This window comes from Callithrix jacchus, chromosome 14, assembly GCF_049354715.1.
Source record: "Callithrix jacchus isolate 240 chromosome 14, calJac240_pri, whole genome shotgun sequence".
Taxonomy (NCBI): Eukaryota; Metazoa; Chordata; class Mammalia; order Primates; family Cebidae; genus Callithrix; species Callithrix jacchus.
Genome location: NC_133515.1, coordinates 16583198 through 16608494, shown reverse-complemented (window position 1 = coordinate 16608494; position 25297 = coordinate 16583198). Strand labels below are relative to the sequence as shown.

General features: G+C 41.5%; 2 protein-coding genes across 8 annotated transcripts in view; one reads left to right on the top strand and one right to left on the bottom strand.

The window, feature by feature from the left end:
* The window catches only part of LOC100409061 (UDP-glucuronic acid decarboxylase 1), a 101420-nt gene extending 100224 nt beyond the window's left edge, over positions 1 to 1196 (bottom strand). For 4 of the 6 annotated variants that reach the window (XM_054244671.2, XM_054244672.2, XM_035271821.3 and 1 more), the window contains exon 1: positions 1043 to 1196. Coding sequence is in view for 2 of the 6 variants with exons in the window: in XM_035271821.3 (XP_035127712.1) it covers positions 1043 to 1136 (94 nt within the window). In the remaining 4 variants the exon portion in view is untranslated. Of the gene's footprint in view, positions 1 to 88 lie in introns of all 6 variants that reach the window. The other 2 variants (XM_078348401.1, XM_078348402.1) reach the window with 2 other exon arrangements.
* LOC144579140 (uncharacterized) overlaps positions 1193 to 25297 on the top strand; it is a 96420-nt gene continuing 72315 nt past the window's right edge. The window contains exons 1-3 of one of the 2 annotated variants that reach the window (XM_078348404.1): positions 1193 to 1495; positions 13632 to 13715; positions 14419 to 17113. In XM_078348404.1, the coding sequence (XP_078204530.1) occupies positions 1193 to 1495; positions 13632 to 13643 (315 nt within the window). In that variant the 3' untranslated portion in view covers positions 13644 to 13715; positions 14419 to 17113. Of the gene's footprint in view, positions 1496 to 13631; positions 13716 to 14418; positions 17114 to 25297 lie in introns of those variants that run through there. The other variant, XM_078348403.1, reaches the window with a different exon arrangement.

Here is a 25297-nt window from a genome sequence, read left to right as displayed (position 1 = left end):
CAGCTGGGCTGTAGCAGACAGGCTGGATCTACTCTTACTTGCTTTCCTAGAGTTCAACTGAAGTCTCTTCAGCCAAGTCCCCACTTACCTTGGGAATCAGATCTTGGTAACTCAACAGGTGACAGGTGGTTTCATTTCAGTGTCTGTCTGGGTGGTTAGCCTTCAAACGCAGCTCACGCTGGGAGCTATTTCTAGTCCAATTTTGGTACTTGGTAACGTAGTAATAGCAGCAATTAAAACATATTCCCAACGAACAGATCTTAAAAACGACGGTTTCTGACTTCCCTAATATGCAGAGGGTCCACCACCTGCCTGCGAAGTGCCCCTCCTGCCCTGTCTCCAGGCAGCACGCTGTGAGTGATGACAGAAACGAGACCCGCACACCGCGAAGACGCGGGCACGCCCCGCCCGGCCACCGAGCTGCCTGCCTGCTGCGCCCGGCTGCCCAGCCCCGGGGAAAACACCTGGAATGGGGGTGCCCCTGCGCCCAGACACCTGGGCACAGCCGCTAGCCGGGGGAGGGCGCCCACACCTGGCTCCCCAAGAGTTAAACGTTGAGTAATTTTCCCGAGGAACAAACTGTCGGAGCAGGGGCTCTGCCAACCGCCACAGTATTTTTATCCGACTTAACCAACACTGCGGCACGACCGCGGGTGCCCCCAAGGGTGTCCCCGCGCGGCACGCTCCGGTGTCGGCGACAGGGACCTTCGCCGGCTCCCAGCGCGATGTGGACGACAGTGCCGCCGCCGAGTCCCTCGCGCCTGAGCAGGAGGCAGAAACCGGAGGCCGCCCAAGGACGGCTAGGGGCCCCTGAGCCCGAGGTCCGAGCCCGGGCCTAAGCGGTCGGGGGTGTGCGCCCAAGTTGGCCCACCGATTTGCTGCAAGAGTGGAAAGGGGTGGGAGCAGAAAGCGCAGGTCCCACCGGGGCAGGGAGCAACGCGGGCTGCAGGGCCGCCGCAGGGCCAGGCACCGCCGCCACCCGGCCCACCCAGGCGCCAAGGAACGAATGGGGCTCCCCAGCCGGCCGCGGGAGCGCACTCACAGGCAACGTAGGCGAGCAAGGCGATGCCCAGCAGCAGCTTCATCCTCCTGCGGTTGACGGCAGACACGAGGCGCAGTAGCGCCTTGCTCACCATCCCAGGGAGCCGCGCCGGTCCAGGGCCCTGCTGCGCGGGGGCCCGCCTGCTGCACAATGCGCCGCGGCGGCGGCGGCGGCCTGGATAGCCCCGCCCCCTGCCGCCGCGCGTCCCCGCCTCCGCGCGCCGGGCTTCCTGCCGGTGGGATCACCGCGCAGGCGCACCTCCACCCACTCCTCGAGCTCCGCCCCCGCCCAGCCGGCTTCTGTTCCCGCAGGCGCAGTTGCAGCCTTTCACGCCTTGGTTTTCGAAGAATGTGGCCTGGAGGTCTGGTGGGCGGGCGCGGCGCGGCGCATGCGCGTTCCGATATGTTTTCCCCGAACGTGTGGGCGCCGGCGCGGTTCCGGAGTTGCTGCGGGGTATGTTTCGCTGAGGTGCGTCCCCATCCCGAGCGTGCGACCGCAGTAGCCAGTTTCCGAGGCCCGCCCGGCGAGGGGCACGCGGTGGGCATTCCAGTGTTGCCATGAGACGAAACTTATTTGCTAATTTTGGTCGAGACTTTGAAGTTGTTGAATGCCTGCCTCAGAAAGTTGCCTCGTTCTCTGGGCTGTTTGGTTGGCTTTTTTTAGTTAGAATATCGGCAGGGAAAATGATAAATCCCCTAAACCTTGCCGAAGTAAAAACTGGCTGCATTTTTTTTTCCTCTGCTGTGATCGACTGGGGTGCCTTTCTTTTAAAAATAAAGGGTCTTTTATTACTTTAAAAAGCAGTGCTGAGTATATTAATTTAGGATAGACTGGGGAAAGAAAAGATGAAATCGCGCTGTCTCTCCTTAGAGAAAAACCCTGAGCATTTAATCGTGTGTGTTTCATTCAGTCTTTTTGTTGAGTGTATCTCTTCTGTGGGTGCTGTACTGATTGCATAGGAGGTACCTGTGTTTATTTCTTTAAAAAGCATTTATTGAATGAGTACAAGTAGGGAAGTGTATCAAAAGTTTCACAGACAATCAGAAGCTCGTCGTTGGATCTGCAGAGAGCTGGTCCCATGGAGGAAAAAAGACAGGTACACACAGATGTGGGTGATGCCACGTCAAGAGAGATCCTGGATTTGGGAACTGCAGGCTTCAAGAGCTCATCTTCAGCTAGAGGGAGAAATTGAAGTCAGCAGCAGCTCTCCTGCCTCTTGGAACCTCAGGCCATTTTGCACTCAATAGAACACCCTCCTTTAGATTTATTAGAAACCTTCAAGAAAAAGAAATATGGGAGCTGGTACTAAAGCAGCAGCTTTATGTTATATCTTTCAAACTATATAGTGCAAATGCTGTGATTCTGATAAAACCTCCCTCCATCCTATCTCTCACCTAAACCTACTGAGAATCCCTGACTAGGAGGAAAGAGGCTGAGCGGTTTCACAAGGGCGGAACACCTCTGCTATCCATTCTGCCCATAGATGGAGGGGACTTCTTTCGATAAGCCCAGCTCCCTGATTCTGACATGCCCAAGGAGGCTGCCAAGTGACAAACACCTGGCATGGGAGCCTGAGCCCTGGGTTCCCAGAGGGGCCAGGCCCCAGAGCACACTGATTTGGAACAAATCGATTTTGTAAGTCTTGCATTTCCTCATAGCTGACTATTTGGGTTTGCCTTAGATCTATGGTTTTTGAAAAGAGAAGTAACTAGAGCCACTGGGGCTCTAGGTTTTTCCCATTCCATGACTCTGGTTTTTAGATTAAAGATGAGGAGCAGAAATGAAAGAAAAAAAGAGTTCATTAACACTTGACCTATGGGCAAAATGAAATTGAAGCTTCTTGGCAGATTTTAAGCATTTTAGGTTTTAGGTGGGGTTTAGCTGATAGATAACCTATTAGATGAAAAAGGCCAGAAGTTGTGGGGTATTTGCCATTTCTGTAGTAAACTCCTTAAGCCCAGCATTCGTAGTTGAGCATTTTTTTTTTCTGAGGCTGGATACTATTGCCAACTTCTGCCCCATGGGATTAAGTAAATGGAAATACCATTAGCAGCTGCAGTTGAAATAGCTGCTGCTGTCATTATTGCCACCCAGAAGGCGGTTGGTGTCCCAGGACCCTGGTGTCCAGTTGAGCCACAGCCAGAATTAAAGAGTAAGCAGTAATAAGTGTGTACCCAGTGGAGGCTAGAAGGCCTGAGGGAGGGAAATGCCAGAGGAGCCCTCCAGGCTCTTCTGGGGACCTTGGATGTAGGCAGCACCATTTCTTTGTACTTCTTGCCTCTCTTGTCTCTTCCCAGCCCATCCCCACTTCCCTAGAAGATTCTGGGCTCATCCTTCCCTGCCCTCTCCCTTGCTGTCAAGCCCCTCATATTTCTAGTGAATAGGTTAACAACAATATTTTTGAGCAGTTACATACTTTTGAACAATTACAAGTTACAAGATAATGTTTTTGACACTTAGGGTAATTAAAAAATGAATAATAATATGGCTTCTGTCCTAGAGTGTTCAAAGCCTAAGGAGAGGAGAAAATTAACATTTATTAAACTTCTACAATGTGCCAGGGACTGTTATGCAATGCACTTTCATTGTTATCTCATTGTTATGGTTTGGTTCTATATCCCCACCCAAATCTCATCTCCATTTGTAATCCCCACATGTCAAGGGAGGGACCTGATGAGAGGTCACTGGATCATGGGGGCAGTTTTTCCCATGTTGTCCTCGTGTTAGTCAGGGAGTTCTCAGAAGAACCAATGGTTTTTGTTTTGTTTTGTTTTGTTTTGTTTTGTTTTGTTTTGTTTTGTTTTTTTGAGACAGTCTCGCTCTGTTGCCCAGGCTGGAGTGCAGTAGTGCAATCTCAGCTCACTACAACCTCCACCTCCTGGGTTCAAGTGACTCTCCTGCCTCAGCCTCCCCAGTAGCTGGGATTACAGGCTCTGGCTACCATACCCGGCTAATTTTTGTATTTTTAGTAGAGACATGGTTTCACCATGTTGGTCTGGCTGGTCTCAAACTTCTGACCTCAGGTGATCCACCCGCCTCGGTTTCCCAAAGTCCCGGGATTACAGGCATGAGCCACCACGCCTGGTCAGTTTTAAAAGTGTTTGGAAGATCCCCCTTCTCAGCCTTTCTCTCCTCTCCCCTGCTGCCATAAAAATAAGGTCCTTGCTTCCCCTTCACCTTCTGCCAGGGATGTAAGTTTCTTGAGGACTCCCCAGCCATGCTGAACTGTGAGTCTATTAAATCACTTTCCTTTATAAATTACCCAGTCTTTATCAATTCCTTATAGCAGTGTGAAAACTGACAAGTACACTCATTTAATTCTTGTAACAGCCCTTTGGGGGACAGGGTTAGCATTGTTGCTGCTGTTTAAAATAAAACTTTTAAAAATTGTATATATTTATGAAGTATTGTATGTATATTATAGTTGGTGGAATATCTAAAGCTAGTCATTAACATATCCATTTACTCACATGTTTATTTTTTGTAAGAACGTTTAAAATCTCTGCAGTTTTCAACTTTACAGTATGTAGTTATTAACTATAGTCACTATATTGCACAGTGGATCTCTTTAATTCCTTCTATCTAACTGGAATTTTATATCTTTGAACCAACATTTCCTCAAACCCCTCTTGCCCTAGCCTCTCTCTGCAGCCTCTCTGGTAAGTACCAGTCTGCTCTCTGCTTCTATGAGTTTGACTTTTTTAGATTCTACATATAAGTGAGATCATACAGTATTTGTCCTTCTGTGACTAGCTTATTTCACTTAATATAATGCCCTCCAGGCTCATTCATATTGTCTCATATGACAGGATTTTCTTCTTTTTTGAAGACTGAATAGTCTTCCATTGTATATGTTTACCACATTTTCTTTATCTGTTCATCCATTGATAGGCACCCGGGTTGCTTCCACCTTTTGGGTAGTGTGAGTAATGCCACAGTGAACATAGGTGTCAAAATATCTTTAAGACCCCACTTTTAGTTCTTTTGGGTACACACCCAGAAGTGGTAGTGCTGGGTCCTAAGGTCGTTCTATGTTTAATTTTTTTGAGGAATCTCTATACCGTCTTCTGTAATGGCTGTACTGGTTTACAGTGCTGCTGTCTTTAAGAGATGAGGAAACTGAGGCTCTGAACATTTGATTACTGTCCCAACACTTCGTAGGTAGCAGGGTTATGGTTACTTGGCTTGGGAAGTAACAGGGTTACCAAACACAGAGCTGGGAGTGTAGGGCTGGAATTCTAAGCCATGATTTTCCCGATGCGAGGATGCTTTTCTGGAGTTGAGTGCAGACATGCACAGAAATGACTATCACTCATAGCAAAATGATAGTCCTGAGTGCTTCCTCTGGGATGGGGTCACATGAATGGCTGAGGAATTTCACAAGAATCATATATGCTTCCAGGTCATGAACTGTGGCTTGCCATGCAGGGACCGCTGACAGGCTCACAAGGGCTGACAGTCTGCAACTCTTCTTCTGGGATTATTTTCACCATGAAAATATGCAGTTGCTAAAAACCAGGGATTCTTTAAAAAGAAAACAAAACTAGCATACATCTGCTTGCAGATGAGAACAGTGAGAGAGAAAGCTTTGCAGAGCAGAAGCTACATGAGCTGAATTTGAAAGGATGTAGTATAGGATTTGCACTCGTATATCTTGGATAGGGGCATCCCTCAGGAAATAGGAAAGGCAAGGATGCTGGGGAGGGAAAGGTTTCCATAGGAGATAGTGGGGATCCCTGGCAGGAAGAGCAGAGAACAAGAAGCAAAGGTATATTGGCCAGAAGCAGTGGTTTCTATCCGTAATCCCAGCACTTTGGGATGCCAAGGTGGGTGGATCACTTGGGGTCAGAAGTTTGAGACCAGCCTGGCCAACATGGTAAAACCTCATCTGTACTAAAAATGCAAAAATTATTAGGGCATGTGGTGGGTGCCTGTAATCCTAGCTACTTGGGAGGCTAGGACAGGAGAATCGCTTGAACCCAGGAGGCAGAGGTTGCAGTGAGCTGAGATCATGCCACTGCACTCCAGCCTTGGTGATAGAATGAGAGTTCATTGCAAAAAAAGAAGAAGCAGCGAAGGTATAAATAACATTGGAAAGGAAGGCCTTGAGGGTTAGAACAAACTGGGCATCAGTCACACCCTCATCAAGAGTTACTTTCTTTCCTGGCTACGCACCTTTAGACTCTATTCTGCACCTTTGGACTCTTTCCTGAATACTGCTGGATCTTGAGTGTGCACACTGTGTCTTCCAGGTTTCCCATTAGGCTCTGCTAAGAGAGGGCCCTGGAGGAAGATCAGTGGGCAGAGGAGAGATGCTTCTGTGTCAGCTCTTCTAGCAAGGCCATTGCTAGTGGCTGCTGGCACTTGCTGCAGCGAGGGTGTAGTGATTCTGGACTCAGCAGCCCCAAGGAGGCAGCATCTTTTTAGAAGTTTACCCCTGTAATCAAGGCCGCGCTTCTCAGCTGATCTGGAGCTGACAGCTTTTGATCTCTGGGCATCACTTCTTTCATTTTGGCTTCTTCAGAATCTCTCTTCTCCCTTTGGTGCTTTTTTTTTTTTTTCCTGTCTTTTTGGTTTTTTCCTTTTTGTGGAAAACGGGGTCTCGCTATATTTCCCAGGCAGGTCTCAAACCCCTGGGCCCAAGCTATCCTCCCACCTCTGCCTCTCTAAGAGCTGGCATTACAGGTGTGAGCCACAGCACCCAGCCCTTTGGTGCTTCTTAACCCTGCCAACATCTTTGGAACCAAACCCCTTCGTTAAATTTCTTCTGTTCTAAATCCTTACAACAGTTTTCCTGACTAGATCTCAACTGATAGATCATCCTCTAAAGAGGTGAGAAAGAAGGTTTCAGACCTCCTCCTGAGCTGCCTGCCATGAAGCTGCTCTTCCCCTCCATGCCAGCTGTGCCACAGCCACAGAAGATTTCCTGTTGGTAGTGACCACCCAGCCTGGATTGGAGTCCCTTTCTAGAGCATATGTTTCCCTTTCCTAGGGTCTTAGGAGAAGGGTAGATGTGAGGTAGGCCTTGCTGCCCTGTTGTTTTATTTCTCATCATACCGCCACCCCAGGATGAGTGAGTACACCAGATCTTCTTACTGGTTTAGGCAGACAGATGGGTTTTATATCACAGCATCATGAATAGCTTGAAATTGCTTATCTAACATTTCCATTCTTAAGTCTTTTAAAAAATATATATATATATATTTTTAGAACAGCTTTAGATTAGGGAAAAATTGAGAAGAAGGTACAGAGAATTCCCACATAGCCCACACCTTTTTCCCCCTATTATTGATATCTTGCATTTGTATGGGATTTTTATAACTTTGTATCAAGGGTTCATGCTATCAACATGATTTGTGACTGCTGATATTGACCTTGATCAGGTCAGGGTCAACTGAGGTAGTATTTATCAAGTGTCTCCACTGGAAAGTTACTTTTTTTACCCCTTTCCATACTGAACTCTTTGGAAGGAAGTCACTCTATGCAGCCCACACTCAGGGAGAGAACTATTTTGCTTTCTTCCTTAAGGGTGGAGAATCTACATAAATTCCTTGGAATTCTACTGCACAAGAGTTTGTCTCTTCTCTCCCTTTATTAATTTGCTTAATCATTTATTTATATCAGTATAGACTCAGGGATATTTATTTTATACTTGGAGTTATAATACAGTACCACTTGATTAATTTTATCACTCAAATCCTGCCAGCATATGTTATAGGGGGCTCTTTTGGTTGCTTCTGTGCGCCTTTGATATACTTCCATCAAGGCTGGGCGTGGTGGCTCACGCCTGTAATCCTGGCACTTTGGGAGGCTGAGGCGGGTGGTCACAAGGTCAGGAGTTCGAGATCAGCCTGGCTGATATGGTGAAACCCCGTCTCTACTAAAAATAAAAAAGTTAGCTGGGCATGGTGGCACACGCCTGTAGTCCCAGCTACTCAGGAGGCTGAGGCAGAAGAACTCAGGAGATGGAGGTTGCAGTGAGCCGAGATCACACCACTGTACTCCAGCCTGGGCAACAGAGCAAGACAAAAAAAAATGATATATTTCTATCATTGTGGAGTTTCTAGGTTTTTTTTTAGCATTATTTTACTTCCTGGTACTGTAAGAAACTCCAAAGTCATCTTGTACATTTCCTGCCCCAGTCCTAGGATCAGCCATTTCAGTACTAAAAACCAGGATTGGAGTACTAGGTGTGCTAGTACTACAGGAGTGTTGTTCCTTCTAGATGTTCTTAGCTCACAGAGCAAAGAAGTATGTGTGTATGTGCCCTAACCTTTGTATATACACATAGCAATAAATATTTCTATAGATAACAATTTGTATCTAAAAACAGGAGTTCCTACTGAGGTCTCCAACTCTAATACATTGCCACATGGATCATTTTAGGATCATCTCCCTAAACCTGGTTCCCACCGTCTGCCATCCATTTACTAAATCATTTGATTCCAGTACACATGTATAGCAGTGTCACTTGTTTCTTTGACCTCTTTACCACTGGGATGGCATCTATGCGTATTTCTATCCTTTCCCTTTACACTACACACACACACACACACATACACACACACACCTTTCCTCCCCTCTACTGTCCCCACAACCTTGCATCCCACCCCAACTCTGGAATTCCTGTTCGTTTCTGTGCTGTGCAGTTTGTCTTTTGTTTTCCCTCATTTTGTCCATACCCATGAAGGCCTTATCTTCTTCATCTATACCTGCTAATAAAAGCATTTCTAAGAAAATCCAGTTTCCTTCCTAATACGCACTTGGTTTCCACCCTTAAAATATTTTTTTAAACCTGACCAGGATAAGAGTCTGGTCTTTTGTCTACAGACAGTGGGGTATGACTGTCTCAAGCAGCAGCTCCCATAGTCCAGGCAGGTTTTCGGGCAGCATTGGCTGGAGTGGAAGCAGTCTCTGAAGAAGCTTGTGCCTAGAAGCCTGCTGCAACAGTTCAGGTGGACAGGAGTGAGAAAAGCTAGGAGTCGTGGTGGAAAAGGCATAGAAATAACCTTGACGGTTCTTTTGGAAGTTGAGCGAGAGATGTCATGGTTGATTGTATAGATCAGTGGGGAGAAAGAGTCATCAAATGAGACTTTCATGTAATATGCTGGGGTGACAGGTCCTCCTGAGGTGTTAGTGAAGACTGAAGGTGTTTTTCCTTCCAGGTGTTTGTATTTTACTGAGTCTCCTGGACTAGAATTCAATGCTGACAAATAGTTTTATATGCATGCCCACTCCAGTAGAAATGTGGGATTACCTGAACCCCTGGGTTAGGAAGGGCATCCAGACACAATGGGAAAGTGCTATGATATTGGTAATGCCTGCACGGTTAAGACAGGGTGGGACAAGAACTGGGGGACCTATGACTCTTGGTTTTCATGGTTCTATCGGAAAGTTCACTCCAGTTCAGTAATTTTATTGTGAATTTTACATACTAAAACTGTCAGTGGAGGAGATAGTTTTGAACAGAAGCCTCCATATTATATCATGTAGGCAATTCCTTCCTTGTCTAGTCTAAGGTTGGTCTTATATTTTAGACTAAAATAACCAATGAGCTGGGTGAGAGCTCAGTAATAATAAGTTATTATTATTACTTATTATTTATTATTATATTATATATAATAATAATAAAGCCCTAGGGCTTTGCTCAAGCACTGTATGATAAGGCAATAGTGAATTAATCAGTTAATTGTGAATTAGGTATCAGCCACTACTAAGTCATACTTTTCAGACCTTATGATATCTTAAGGTATACAAGCATGGGATCTTTAAAGGCAGAGCTGCTCCTAGGCCGTTATGATATTTTGATTGGAAGCAGGAAAAGGCTTGCTTTCCTCAGTGCACCTTCTTTATTTCTTTCTGGAAATTGTTATGATATAGATCTGTATATCTACCCATGCATGTATGCATGTGCATATATATATATATATATATATATATATATTTCTGTGATATTGTGCCTTTGGCCAATGCACAAGCTGCACAACTATCCATGGTATATATAGTCAGCAGTAAAGGTAGGATATAGTGATGCAATGAGAAGGTAGGGGAAAAGATAGAAAGAAATGGCTTTCTTGTATGCATCTGGGGCTATGGAGTTACGGCAATTAGGTTTGCTGTGACTGGGGTTTCTGGTGCACAACCAATTCTAACTTACAAAAGTACTTTGAATAGACAAACAGCTGGTACATGGAAAAGACTGACATGAAATAGTCCTCTTCCTCATGTCCTCCACTTCCACTTCTCTGTCTGGTCCTACAGTCAAGGACAGGATCAGAAAAGGTGGGATGTGTCCAAATTGAGTCAAAAAGCAGAGGAGGTAATCAACCATGAAAGCATCCTGAGATTGTAAAGTAATAAAACTCATAAAATAGATGTGGAGACAGTTCCACTGACATTGTAAGAAGGTGCTCATTCTGAAAGACAACATTCATTAGACATATGTGCAAAAGTCAGTTCCTTTACTGTCATACTTTATATGCAGCCTTATAATTGCTTTTAAATTACAAATACAAGGGAAAAGCAGAACTCTTGCGATGGTAGCAAATCTCCATCGTAAGGTAATGTGTAGGTGTCATGGCTGAGAGGGAAAAATTTTTAATGTTAATAGGACAAAACTAAAGAAAGCATTTTAGCAGGATAAAACGTATACTGGGGAGAGAAAAAGGACAGAAGAATCAGTGTAAGTGGATGTCAGTTTGTTCATTTTAAAGACAGGTAAGGCTACTTTAACATACAGGTTCAAGGGGACAAGAAATACTGATAAAATAGCAAATCAAATGCCAAAGGCCTTTGCCCTTTCAAAAGCCAGAAGAAGCTAGTCCCCAGTGCTGAATTTGCTAGAGGGAAATTTGCACTAGAAAAAAGAATTTCAAAAGAGATATCCCTAGGTGGATTTCTAATAAAATAAAGTAACATTACTCAAGTGCTCTTCAATGGTTGAATGGATAAACAAAATGTAGTATAAACATACAATGGAATATTATTTGGCCTTAAAATTCTGGCACATAGTACAACATGGATGAACCTTGGGGATGTTCTACTAAGCAGAATAAGCCAGTCACCAAAGGAAAAATATTGCGTGATTCTACTTATATGAGGTACCCAGAGTTGTCAAATTCATAGCAACAGAAAGTAGAATGGTGGCTGTGAATGGGAAGAGGGGGAAATAGAGAGCTGTTGTTTAATGGGTGTGGCATTTCAATTTGGGAAGATGCAAAAGTTCTGGGCATGAAGTGGTGATGGTTGCACAGTGTGAATGTACTTAATGCCACTGAGTTGTTTACTCAAAAATGGTACATTCCATGCTATATATAATTTACCACAATAAGAAAAAGGAGAATCACTCTTGCTTTCTATGCTCACTATAAAGTAATAGAAGGTTAAACTCCTGTAATAACAATGTTAATTTGATTTGGTATTCTCTCTTGCTGCACTGAATGTATTTTCATAATTAAAAATAAAGTAATACTAAAAATATCCACCTAAGCCTTTTCAAAGGTGTCTGTCAAAATCTCAAGGCTGGGCATGGTGGCTCATGCCTGTAATCCCACCTACTTGGGAGACCAAGGTACAAGAATTGCTTGAATCACTGCAGAGGTTGCAGTGAGCCAAGGTAGTGCCACTGCACATCAGCCTGGGCAACGGAGTAAGAGTCTGTCTCAAAATAAAACAAACCAAACATACACACACACACACACACACACACACACACACACACACGTGTATGTAAGTATTCTCCCCCAAAAGAAATTCCTCTGAATTATTTTATCCAACAGAAGTGGTCATTTATTTTCTGATTTGCTGAAATGAAAGCAATGCCATAACATAAGGAAATAAGAGCCTTGTATAGTAGACTAACAACACTGTAGCATCCCACTTGCAATTTGAGCTGTTACTTAGAAGTTCAGTTTAATTGGCTTAATAGCCTTTATGAAGCTTTATACAATGTAAAGGTATGTATATCTGACTCAACTGATGAATTGTGGCTGCATTTATGAGAAGTTCAACATCAGTCCCTTGGTTTATGTTTATTAAGCATCCTTCTTTGGAAAAAGAGGCAGGACATATTATTGTGACTTATGCATGTTGTCCAAAATAAAACAAGTCATAAGTATGAAGCCTGACTGCACTGGGGACGGCCTGCAACACTCAAGGAATTTTCCGACCCCCACATTCTTGTGTCTTCTGCTGAGAAGAAAGGTATATATTCATTAGCAGGAGAAAATAAGTTTAAGCCTTCTTTAGTAATTTAGATTAATATTTCATATAACAAAGAATATTATTATTCCATTATTATACGAAAGGATGCCATATTATTATTATACCAAAGGATGCCATACTGCTGGATGAGAAGCAGATGACTCCAGATTCCAGTTCTGGCCAACTGATATGACTGTGTACATATTATTTAGCCTCCTTGAACCTACATCTGTAAAATGGGTTAAATAACACATACCTTTCAGGGCTGCTGTGAGGATTAGAGATAATAGATGCAAAACAGTGTAATCCCTGTCACGTAATGGACACTCAGGAAGCACGACTCGTTATTACCCTTGTTAGTGTTATCGTTATTGGGATTTTTGCTAAGAATAGCTGACTCATGACAATAAATCTGTACTAGCCAAAGGTGTGTTTTTTCAAAACTTTGAGATAATACTCGATTGAAAGCAATGATAAGGCTAGCAATAGCATTGTTGGTTGATTTCAATAAAATCTTTCACAGCTGGGTGATGTGAAAATTAATGAAATTCATAATTCCATATCTGGGAAGTATTATTGGAACATAAGCATGATCATTTGCTTGGCTGCTTTTGCCCTGTCAGGGCGGAGTCAAGTCAGTGTAACAGAGACTGTATGTGGCTATTTTGTCACTTTGCATTGTTGCCCCACACACTACAAATAGCAGTGACACAGTCTTAAATCTATGGCATATCAGTTATCACAGAAATCACTATACCATGACTTTGTTGTTGGTAGCGGTGCTATTGAAACACAGTCTTGCTCTGTTGCCAGGCTGGAATGCAGTGGCACTATCTTGGCTCACTGCAACCTCCGCCTCCATTGTTCAAGGGATTCTCCTGCCTCAGCTTCCCCGAGTAGTTGGGGTGTGCCACCACACCTGGCTAATTTTTGTATTTTTAGTAGAGATGGGATTTTACCATGTTGGCCAGGTTGGTCTGGATTTTTTGACCTTGTGATCTGTCTCCCAAAGTGCTGAGATTACAGGTGTGAGCCACCACGCCCAGCTGACATTTCATTTCTTATTACATATGCATCCCCGTTATATCAAAGAAAAGAGAAAAGCAGGCTTGAATGTCACATTTTTAAAGCACAGTAGAGTGTAGATTATTTTATTGGATTAGATGGCAACCATTATCTTTATTATGCAATGACACTATAGCTGTGCTACATGGAATGACACTATCAGACTAAGCACTCACAGCAATATCCCCAATTCACAGGAAAGTGAGTCAGAAAAATTAGCACACTTAAAATAGAATGTTTCATCAAGCAGAATTTCTTCACAGAAATGAAAAAATGGAATATTATGCAGCAATCAGAAATGATGAGTTCGTGTCGTTTGTAGGGACATGGATGAATCTGGAAAACATCATCCTCAGCAAACTGACACAAGAACAGAAAATGAAACACCGCATATTCTCACTCATAGGTGGGTGATGAAAATGAGAACACATGGACAAAGAAAGGGGAGTACTAAACACTGGGGTCTATTGGGGGGAAAAGGGGAGGGCCAGTGGAAGGGGGAGGTGGGGAGGGATAGCCTGGGGAGAAATGCCAAATGTGGGTGAAGGGGAGAAGAAAAGCAAAGCACACTGCCATGTGTGTACCTACACAACTGTCTTGCATGCTCTGCTCATGTACCCCAAAACCTATAATCCAATAAAAAATAAAAAATAAAAAAATAAAAAAAAATAAAGATTCTGCCCAATTAACATAAATACTGGATACAATCTATGATTTCCAATAAACTTTCATGGAAATACAAAAAAAAAAAAAAAAAAGAAATGAAAATGAGGCTGCAAAGAACCTTTTAACATGACTCATTTGTTAAGCAAGGACAGCCATTTATCAATAGCGAGTTAATAACATCATATTTTATGGCAGCAGCCAAAGAAATACGTCCAGTGATAATAAGCTTGCTTAAAAACTGTTAGTCTTTTGGTGAGAAACAGTTTCTTACAGAATTGGAGAAATTGGGAGCAATATTAATAGTCAATTTAAAAACAAGGGAAATGTGTTTTTTCTTGGCTCTTGATGAGTCAATAAATGTAACTGATACTGCTCACCTGTTATTTATTTGAAAAGTTAGCGGTAAATTTAAAGAAACTGAAGAATTAACTTGTATATTTCAGGTGTGGAAGAACTATGGGCGAGAATATTTTCAAAGAGGCTGGGAAAAGCACACATTCAGTACAACCTGAAGTGGCATCTAGTAAGATGTGTTTCATCTGACAGTGGTAAAAATATATGTAGAGTACAGAAACAGTTAGACAAGGCTTGTGAAAGTGCAAGGTACTTAAAACCTTTATTTATTATGTTACTCATCAGCAGGTTCTTTGTGGAAAACATTTAAATATATCGTATTATTGAACTAATTGTTTCAACAATGGGCTTGATACACTCTACTGGGCATAGCCATTCTCAGTTCCATGAATTTTTGTCATAAACAGAAGCTGAATATCCAGACTTGCCCTCCCATACCGTAGTTCAATGACTTATCAGTGGTAAAGTTTTATTGCAATTTTTTTTTTAGCTCTAGGGTGAAATTTGTTGGGAGAAGTAGCAAAGGAGAAAGGACTTACAGAGTGCCTACATAAATGGGTTATGATTGAATTTCTGAACAAAATTAACTACATTTAACTCCTATTATTAAACATTAAATAGCTTTGGAAATTAGCTTCTGCTACAAACTCAAGAATGTTTCTTAATGAATTCATTCTAAAATTGCAAGGTAAAACAACTCTTTTATTTACTTGTTTGTTTTTTGGAGACAGGATCTTGCTGTGTTTCCCAGGCCAGTCTCAAACTCCTGGCCTCTAGTTATCCTCCAGCCTCAGCATCCAAAGTAGCTGAAATTATAGGCATAAGCCATCATGCACAGCAGGTAATACAACCCTTGTATGCAAAACTTAAACTGTGGTAAAGTCATTCAACAACAACTAATGTTTAAATCACAGTAATGTCAACTGCTTTATATCTATACATCTCATGCTGTCATGCTTAAAATAAGAAATAATGTTAATATCTTCATTCCCACACCAATTTGTAGCAGATATATTTTTTGATTCCAAACTGTGGTTCTAGCAGTGTTTATCAGACCCCAACGCAAATGCAAAGGAAATTTCCATATTTTAAAATCTTTTTAACTGTGCAGTTGGGGAGCTTCCATCTAAGCTTCAATTAGAAGTAATTAATCTGAAATGTAATATTATGCTAAATAGCAAATATCAAGAGAAGAATCTAGCAGAATTCTACAAATGCCTTGCAAGCAATAAATATTCTCAGTAAAATCATATGCTAATGGGTTTATATCAGTATCTGGCAACATATAGATATTGTGTGAAAATATATTTTCACTGATGAAATATGTAACATTTCTTTGCAGATCAACATTAACAGATGAATATTTGCAATTGATTTTGATAATAAGAACACTATCTTTGACCACCAAAGCAGCAAAATGTTATCCCACAAAAAAGAATTATATTGTTCTCATTAATAAGCCTATTCAACTAAGAAAGTGCTCAGCTATTACTATATTTTGAATTTTGTCCATAAAATTATTCCAGAAATGTGTTTTATCTCTTGTTTTATAAATACCTACATTATATCTTCAATTTTGCCTCTTGGCCTTCAAAGTCTTAAATATTTACTATTTTGAACCAACCTTCCTTCCTTCCTTCCCTCCCTCTCTCCCTCCCTTCCTTCCTTCCTTCCTTTCTTCCTTCCTTCCTTTCTCCTTCCCTCCCTCCCTCCCTCCCTCCCTTCCTCCCTTTGTTCCTTTCTTTATTCCTTCCCTGTCCCTTCCTTTCTTTTTGTCATTCTTTTTGAGATATGGTCTCGCTTTGTCACTCAGGCTGGAATGCAGTGGCATGATCACAGTTCACTGCAGCCTTGACCTCCTGGGCTCTCATGATCCTCCACCTCAGCCTCCCAAGTAGCTGGAACTACAGGCATGTGCTCCCATGCCTGGCTAATTTTTGTATTTTTTGTAAAGACAGGGTTTCTCTATGTTTCCTAGGCTAGTTTTGAAATCCTGGGATCAAGCAATCTGCCGACCTAAGCCTCCCAAAATGCTGGGATTACAAGTGTGAGCCATTGTGTCCAGCTATTTGGTTCTTTAAAGAAAAAGTTTATCAACCCATTTCCAGGAAGAAAGGGAGCTTTTACGACTTAGTCCACTTAGAAAAGTAGTGAAGAATTAGCCCAGCTTTAGTCATGAGCTCACCTCTGAACCAATTACTGTGGCCAATGGGAGCAGGAGCTGTGATTGCATTGGCCTGGGCCACATGCCAATCCCTGCAGCCAACAGGACTTGACGCTTATGAACAGCCCCACGTCTTTGAATAAAATGGGGAGAGAGACATTCTCCAAAAGAATTAGGGAAGATTGTTGCTGGAAAGTCTGAAATGGAGTACATTAGTTTAAAAAGCATAGAGAAGCAGGTTAGGACCTCATCATAAGTGATGTCAATGCCATGACAGCACCCTTCCCAACATAGATATTTTAGAAATAAAAAAATATATATAGGTATTGTATCATTGGATTTTGAGTTGATGAGAACTGGAGTTGAGAATATAAAAAATGTTATAAGAAAACATTATAAATGTTTTCAACTGGAGTTGAGAATATAAAAAATGTTATAAAAAATGTTATAAGAGGTGTGGAAAATTAATAAGAAAATCCAACATATTACTAAAAGAGTTCCAGAAAGAGGAAATAGAGAGAAACGAGTAGAAGCAAAGTTTGAAAAAAATCATGTCTCAGTTTTTCAGAATGGAAACAAATTATAAGTCTCAGATATAAGCAAATACAAAAAAATAAAAATTCATAGCAGAGAAATTACAAAACATCAAATTCAAAGACAAACTCCTAGAACTGACCCAAAGGAAATGACAGATTAACTTAAAGGAATAACAATTAGGTTGAGAGTTGAGAACCACTGAGAATCTAGACTTTTTTTTTTTTTAATAGAATGAACAAACTACATGGTCTCATGAGTTGTATAGCCTTTATAGGTAAGAGAAATGGAGTCTGGTGTCTCCTTAGGTTCAGATCAGGACAGATTACCTAGTTTCTCATTTTCCTCTTATTTTAAATGGGATCAGTAATGGTATCTAACAACACATAAGGTTGTTGTATGGATTAAATGAGTTAACACATGTTAAACACTTAGAAAAGTGTCTGGCCCATTATAAATGCTCAATAATATTAGATATTATTCCAATCTTTGGGTCTTAAGATAGCATAAAGTCTCTAGTTACTGCTAGGAACCTCTGAGCTAGCTGTATCTAACAAGCCTGAAAGAATCTTAAAGAATGCCAGGTTTGTGCTTATAGAAGTCACCTAAGAAATAATTCATTAGGCCAGGCATAGTGGCTCACGCCTGTAATCGCAGCACTTTGGGAGGCTGAGGCAGGCAGATCACAAGATCAGGAAATCGAGACCATCCTGGCCAACATGGCGAAACCCCATCTCTACTAAAATCTAAAAAGTTAGCCAGGCATGGTGGTACACGCCTGTAATCCCAGCTACTTGGGAGGCTGAGGCAGGGGAATTGCTTAAACCCAGGAGGTGGAGGCTGCCCTGAGCCGAGATTGCACCACTACACTCCAGCCTGGAGACAGAGTAAGACTCCATCTCAAAAAAAAAAAAAAAAAGAAAAGAAAGAAAAGAGAAGAATCCATTAAGGAAAAGAGGTCAGGTGTGGTGTCTCACACTTATAATCTGAGCACTTTGGGAGGCCAAGGTGGGCAGATCACTTGAGCTCAGGAGTTTAAAACCAGCCTGGCCAACATGGTAAACCCTTGTCTCTACTAAAAATACAAAAAATTAGCCAGGTGTGGTAGCATGTGCCTGTAATCCCAGCTACTCGGGAGGCTGAGACAGAAGAATCACTTGAACCCAGGAGGCAGAGGTTGCAGTGAGCTGAGATAGTGCCACTGTACTCCAACCTGGGTGACAGAGTGAGACTATGTCTCAAAAAAAAGGAAAAGAGGAAGACATTTGACAAAGGTTTAATAATTAGTATGCAGCTGTCAAATGTCATAGCACACAGATTTTTTTTAAGATCAACTAAAAAAGAATAGAGTAATCAAATTATGCAGGTCATATACAGGATACATAAACACAATCAGCTATTCTAGTTAATTATAAAAATGGAATAGTTGTGATTTGGGCACAATTTTCCATTGGAAACATAATATATTGTCTCAAAAATTATATATCTCAATTTGGTCAAAAACTAAAAGTAAAGTGCTCTAGAAAATTGTGTTACAGACTCAAAATTGGCTCTAGTAATGATAAAGCCACATGTCAAATATTCACATGAAGAGTTAAAACAGGAAATAAAAGAGTACAAAAATTAATATTTCTACGTGTATATATTATTGCATGTGTTTTATAACATGTATTGCAGCTAAATTAATAAATTAAATATTGCAACCAGGCCTTTGATCAAATTTACATTTACATCCCTAAAAATTTCCTTTCTCAAGTTGTCTACAAAAAGAAAAGATACGGGATAAATATTAAAAGTATTAAGCACAGGGCTTGATTCTTAGCAAGTGGCAATAAATGTTTTCTTGACTTTGGACAGAAATCTTGCTTCTGTCCATACATCCTGGCCTTTGAAAAGTGAGAAAAATTGTACACCTGCTTCCTGCCTTTCCAGGTCTGCTGCCTCTGGCTGCCTCTTGTGTCTGTGAGTAGTGATTAGTTACTGTTCACAGAGGGGCTGGAAGGTGGTCAGGTTTGTAAAATAAACATATAAGTTAAACGCCTGTGTGATATACCTCCACCATATGGCCTCCTAGCCTATGTCTGCAGGAAGAACATGAGGAAAAAACAAAAAAGCAAAGAAAGAAGGTGTTTTTTTTTAACCTTTCCAGTTCTGCCCTCTTTTTCCCAGGGCAACTTCCCTCTAAGCAGAGGGCTGGTCTGGGTCTAAGGTTGGGGGTTGAAGGTCAGGGGCAAGAGGAGGAAGGGAGCTTGGGGAACACTATGACTCTGCGCTCCTTCCCGTCTGACCACATGTGGAGCAGGCTGATTGGCCTTGGTGTTCATGGGTCTTCCTCTAGCATCTTCTCACTATATCCTTAATAGCTGGCATGGGAAGGAGTTAACAATCAGTATATTATTTTTTGAAAATTGTTGAAGAGGTGACAATATTGAGGAATGTTCTCAAGCTGTAGTTGTACCCCAACTCCCCAAGGACGCCCATAAGTCCCTTACTGTGGGAAAATGGAATAGGGGTTGAGGATGGGCTTCCATGGAACTAGGATTAGTTGAGAAGGAGTCTGTTTTGCTCAAGACAATGGAGAAACACTGGATAACTGAAGGACTGAGTGGGGCTGAGACCCCAAAGCCCAGACAAAAAAGTCCAGGGGTTGGTTCTAATCAAAGGGGAGAAATGGGGAAGCTGCTGACAGAGGCAGGGATCCTGGGTCAGAGAAGGCCAAGCCTGTGAATGTGTGTTGTGGGTATAAGACAGTTCGTTGTAGGGTGGTCGCCTCTGTTTCCTGCTAGTGTTTGGGTTTATCTTTATGGACAAGCTGAGTCACTGGAGAGTAGGGCCAAGGACCTTCAAGGTGATTGCCATGTAGCTTTTCTAATCAATACCTCCCTGGCCCTCCTTACTGTCTTTCTCAGGAACATTAGAACAGGGGATTTTTCTGCGATAGACAAAAACCAAGTTTAGGAGGAGGTCACTCCTATGTTACTAGTAACTTGTTAAAATGCTTCATTCCAAACTTCTGTAGAATTTGGAAATTTTACAAGATCGTACAAAGATCTGTGTGCTAAATTACTTGTTAGTGAGGAGCAAAGTGGTAACATTCTGAGTTTATTCCTTAAGGTTTTCCCTCTTGTGTTCTTTTGCACCATGAAAAGTGTGAATGACCATCTGTATATCTGACTGCTAACACTGGCTCTCCATTAGGGGAAGGTTTCTGATGAGATTTCTGATTATGGTAAATCCTGGTCTTCAATGTGCATGCCAACTGTAGTTGTGGATGCTCAATGAATATTGATTGACCATTTGACTCCAAGGAAGTGCATTTTATAGGTAACTTTTTTTCCCCCAATTTGTTATTTTGTGAAGTTTGCTTTAGCCATTAAAGAGCATGATTTCTCTTGGGGTGCATTAAGTAATTAACTTCATGTCAGTGAAGAAAAAAGCAGCTGTCAGATGTACAACAGCATGATTTACAAACTCTACTTTTGAAAATAGTTACTGTCATCAAGTTTAGAGGCAGATTCCTTGCCTTTTAAGTAGTCACCTTTATCTACTATAAATCTGTTCATTATCAGAAGTCCAATTAATTTTTAAGTACTCTAATTACATGATTATATAGTGATACAATTTTAAGAGTGAAAACTCATAAGACTTGCAGAAAAGTGTTAATAGACCATCTTTGGTATTCTTTTCCTTCTCTCTCTCTCTCTTTTTGTTTTTTTTTTTTTTTTTTTTTTGAGATGGAGTCTCTGTCATCTAGGCTGGAGTGCAATGGCACCATCTTCACTCCCTGCAACCTCCACCCCCTGGGTTCAAGTGACTCCCTTGCCCCAGCCTCCTAAGTAGCTGAGATTATAGGTATCTGCCACCACACCCGGCTGATTTTTTGTGTTTTTTACTAGAGACAGCGTTTCACCATGTTGGCCAGGCTGGTCTTGAACTCCTGCCCTCAGGTGATCCACCTGCCTCGGTCTCCTAAAGTGCTGGGATTACAGGCATGAGCCATTGCACTGGCCACATACTCTCTCCCTTCTTTTTTGGGAGGAGAGGTGAAACCTATTTGAGATGGAAAGAAAGGCTTCATAGCTGTTTGGAAAAGATGGTCCATTAGCCGCTTTAATGAGTGCCTAAATTGCAAATTGGCATTATATATTTCCCTTTGCGTGGGAGGACAGTCTTGTAAAATATGTTTGTTCCATCAGGTTTGCGTAATATCCTGTGCTCTGCTTTCCTTTAGCCAAAGTACCAATTATGTTCCAAGTGGGTTCCTGAAAATGTGCTTCAGAACTTAACTTTGGCACACCTAGAAACCATACTACTTTTTAAATTAAAAACAAAGAAGGCTGTGCACGGTGGCTCATGCCTGTAATCCCAGCACTTTGGGAGACAGAGGCGGGTGGATCCCCTGAGGTCAAGAGTTTGAGACCAGCCCAGCCAACGTCGCGAAACCCTGTCTCTACTACAAATACAAAAAAATTAGCTGGGTATAGTGGCATGCACCTGTAATCCCAGCTACCTGGCTGAGGTAGGAGAATTGCTAGAACCCTGGGGGTGGAGGATGCAGTGAGCTGAGATTGAGCCACTGCACAACAGCCTGGGCGATAGCACTTCATCTCAAAAAAAAAAAAAAAGTGAAAGCTGTGTTAGAAAAAAGAAAAGTGTTAGGAAGTTTACTGTGCATAATACAAAACTGTCCTCAGGATGAGTTTGAAGGAACACCTGAGTTGTCTTGAATGATTGTCTCATCGTTTTAAAGAAATGTGTAGCCCGTTGATGGGCAACCAGAAATCATACAGGTGCTGGCATCAGAACTGCCTTTTCAGTTGTGTCTTCTAATATGTCCTAGACACAGCGAAGCAGTCCCAGAGAAAGCAAACTTCTCTCCAGGAATGTCACATATTTTTGGACAGGTTCAGCTGGAAACATCACAAAATCTCAACAAGGGGAAATGAACTCAGTGGAAGTGAGGCATCTAAGAACTAGAAAGGAAGGCATGCTGAGTCATCCTGGAGAAGTGATTAACCTAGAAAGGTCAGGCCTACCAGGCTTCCCTTGGGAGATGAGTTTTCAGTCGGAATTAAAAAAAAATTAGAGGAGATTATTTGGCTGGAAGAATAAGGGGAAGAAGGCAGAGGTGGATTAGAAGGGGATGTTAGGTTATGCAGCTCTGGAGTGTACATCGGCATTAATTTTTTTAGGATCTTTACATAAGAACAACAACCTTGCATTCTAATGTATAAGGACGAAGGCAAATGATTTTAGACATTTTAATAAACAACAATTTAATTAAAAAAAATCGTAGACCAGAAGTCTTCAACTCCCAGGAAAAATCCAGTCTGCATACCCAGTGGGCTTCCCTCTGTGTTCTCTTATATGGGGGCTGACAGTCACAAGCATGTTTTGTGGCTGTTGTTGGTTTGTTCCTACCTACTTTTCCTTTGGGCTCAGAAGGATACTTTGACCCTTGGTTTGTTGTCCATGTTTTCCGTGGGTTTCTTTTTTTTGATACGTAGTTGCTATGCCTTTATGTGGAGATTTGGGAAGACCCAAAACTATCTGCTATTGCCACCACCATCTTCCTAGGTTTGTCCCAAATGTGTGTGCATGCATATGTGCATGTGTGTGTGTGTTGCAATGATTTTTAAAAGACAACTTGGCCAGGCACGGTGATTCATGCCTGTAATCCCAGCACTTTGGGAGGCTGAGGTGGGCGGATCAACTGAGGCCATGTGTTCGAGACCAGCCTGACCAACATGGAGAAACCCTGTCTCTACTAAAAATACAAAAAATTAGCTGGGCACGGTGGCACATGCCTGTAATCCCAGCTACTTGGGAGGCTGAGGCAGAAGAATTGCTTGAATCCCAACCTTTGGGAGGTGGAGGTTGCGGTGAGCCAGGATCATGCCATTGCGTTCCAGCCTGGATAACAAAAGTGAAACTCTGTCTCAAAAAAATAAATACATAAAATAAGAATAAAAAATAAAAGACAACTTTATTGAACTATAGTTCATATACCATACAGTTCACATATTTAAAGTACATTATACAATTCAGTGGTTTTGTATGTTCACAGATGCGTGACCATTACCACAGTCAGTTTTAAAACATTTTTATCACCCCCAATATGTAAAGCATGTTTGCACCCTATTGTAAATGGAAAACAAACCCTTACCTTTTAGGTTCCCTTACCCTATAGATACATTCTCCCCCGAGTCCTAGGCAACCACGAATCTTTCTGTCTCTGTAGATTTCCCTGTTCTGGGCATTTCATACAAACGGAAGAATATAACATGTGGTCTTTCGTGACTGATTTCTTTCACTTAGGACAGTGTTTTCAAGGTTCATCTATGTTGTAGCATGCGTCGGTACTTCATTTCTTGTTATGGTCAAATAATCCTGCATTATATGACCAAACCATATTTTGTGTATCTACTCTTCAGTTGATGGGTATTTGGGTACTTTCCATCTTTGTACTATTACGAACATCACTATGCACTATAAACATTTGTGTACAGGACATAGGTTTTCATTTCCCTTGGGTATATACCTAGGAATGAAATTGCTGGGTTAAAGTGCAACTCTGTTTAATAGGATGGTTTGGCACCCTTGTTGAAATCAGTTGATCTTAGATGAATGGGTTCATTTCTGGATTCCCAAGTTTATTAAAGTGGTCTGTGTGTCTATTCTTGTGCCCCAACCACTCTGTCTTGATTACTATTGCTCTGTAGTAAGTTTTAAAATCAGGAAGTGTGAGTCCTTCAACTTTGTTCCTCCTTACCAAGATTGTTTTGGCTATTCTATCCCTTGCAGCTTCATATGAATTTTAGAATCAGTTTGACAATTTCTACAATCGCATCTGCTGAATTTCTGATTAAGGATTGCATTTAACCTGTACATCAGTTTGGGGAATATTGTCATCTTAACAATGTTAAATCTTTTGATCCGTGGAAAAGGGATATTTTTCCAATTTTCTTAGATCTTTTTTTAAATTGTTGTCACTCTAAGTTTTATATTTCTTTTAAAAAATTTATTCCTAAATATTTTATTCTATTTGATGCTATTGCAAATGGAATTATTTTCTTAATTTCATTTTTGGATTGTCCCAAGTTTATCAAAAGTGCTTTTTACTGTTGAAAAAATTTAAACACATGCAAAACTTCCTCATCAGCTTCAACGATTGCCTACTCACGGCCAATCTTGTTTCCCTTTTTTTTTTTTTTTTTTTGAGACGTAGTCTCGCTTTGTCCCCAGGCTGGGGTGCAGTGGTGCAATCTTGGCTCACTATAACCTCTGCCTTCTGGGCTAATGCAAATATCCTGCCTCAGCCTCCCAAGTAACTGGGATTACAGGCGCACGCCACTACGCCCAGCTAATTTTTGTATTTTTAGTAGAGACGGGGTTTCACCATGTTGGCCAGGAGGGTCTCAATCTCTTGACCCATCTTGATCTGCCCATCTTGGCCTCCCAAAGTGCTGGGATTACAAGCGTGAGTCACCATACCCGGCCTCTTGTTTCATTTTTATCCCACCAGTTCTATCTATTCCAAATTATTTTAAAGCAAATTTCAGACCTGGTATTATTTTATTTATAAATATTTGAGAATATGTCTTTAAAAGACAAGGAACTTTAAAAATCACTGTAATACTATTATCATGCTTAAGACACTAATATTAATCTTTTAATATCATCATATATCCAAGTAGTTATTACTCTCTCCCTGAGAGTACCCACCACCTTCATCCTGATAGGTAATTTTTTGTTTCATTTACACATTTAATTGAAAGCTGATGAAGGTGAGATATTATACTACATTAATCTTTGTGAATAAATGTCTGTTTAATGAATGGATGATGTTTCATAGAGTTTTCATTCATTGCTGAAAGTTTGCTTAGAATTACCAACAAACTTAGATATCCTATATATAAAGAAAAAATTATAGAAATAAACTTTTATTTCAATTTGATATACTTTGTATTAGAAACTTGATCAGACTAACTGCTCAAAATATATAGGAAAGTTCTCAGGCTGTTTACAGAGTGGTGTGCAGTTGCATGATTTTGAAAAATAATTTTTTTCAAAATCATTCTATTAGGTGATTTATCCCAGATGAAAATATAGTTATATCTTGGTACATGTCTTTGTCCTGTGTTGCTCTAGAGCAATACTTGAGGCTGGGTAATTTATAAAGAAAAAAGGTATAATTGGCTCACAGTTCTATAGGCTTTACAAGCAGCATGGCACCAGCATCTGTATCTTGTGAGAGCTTCAGGCTGCTT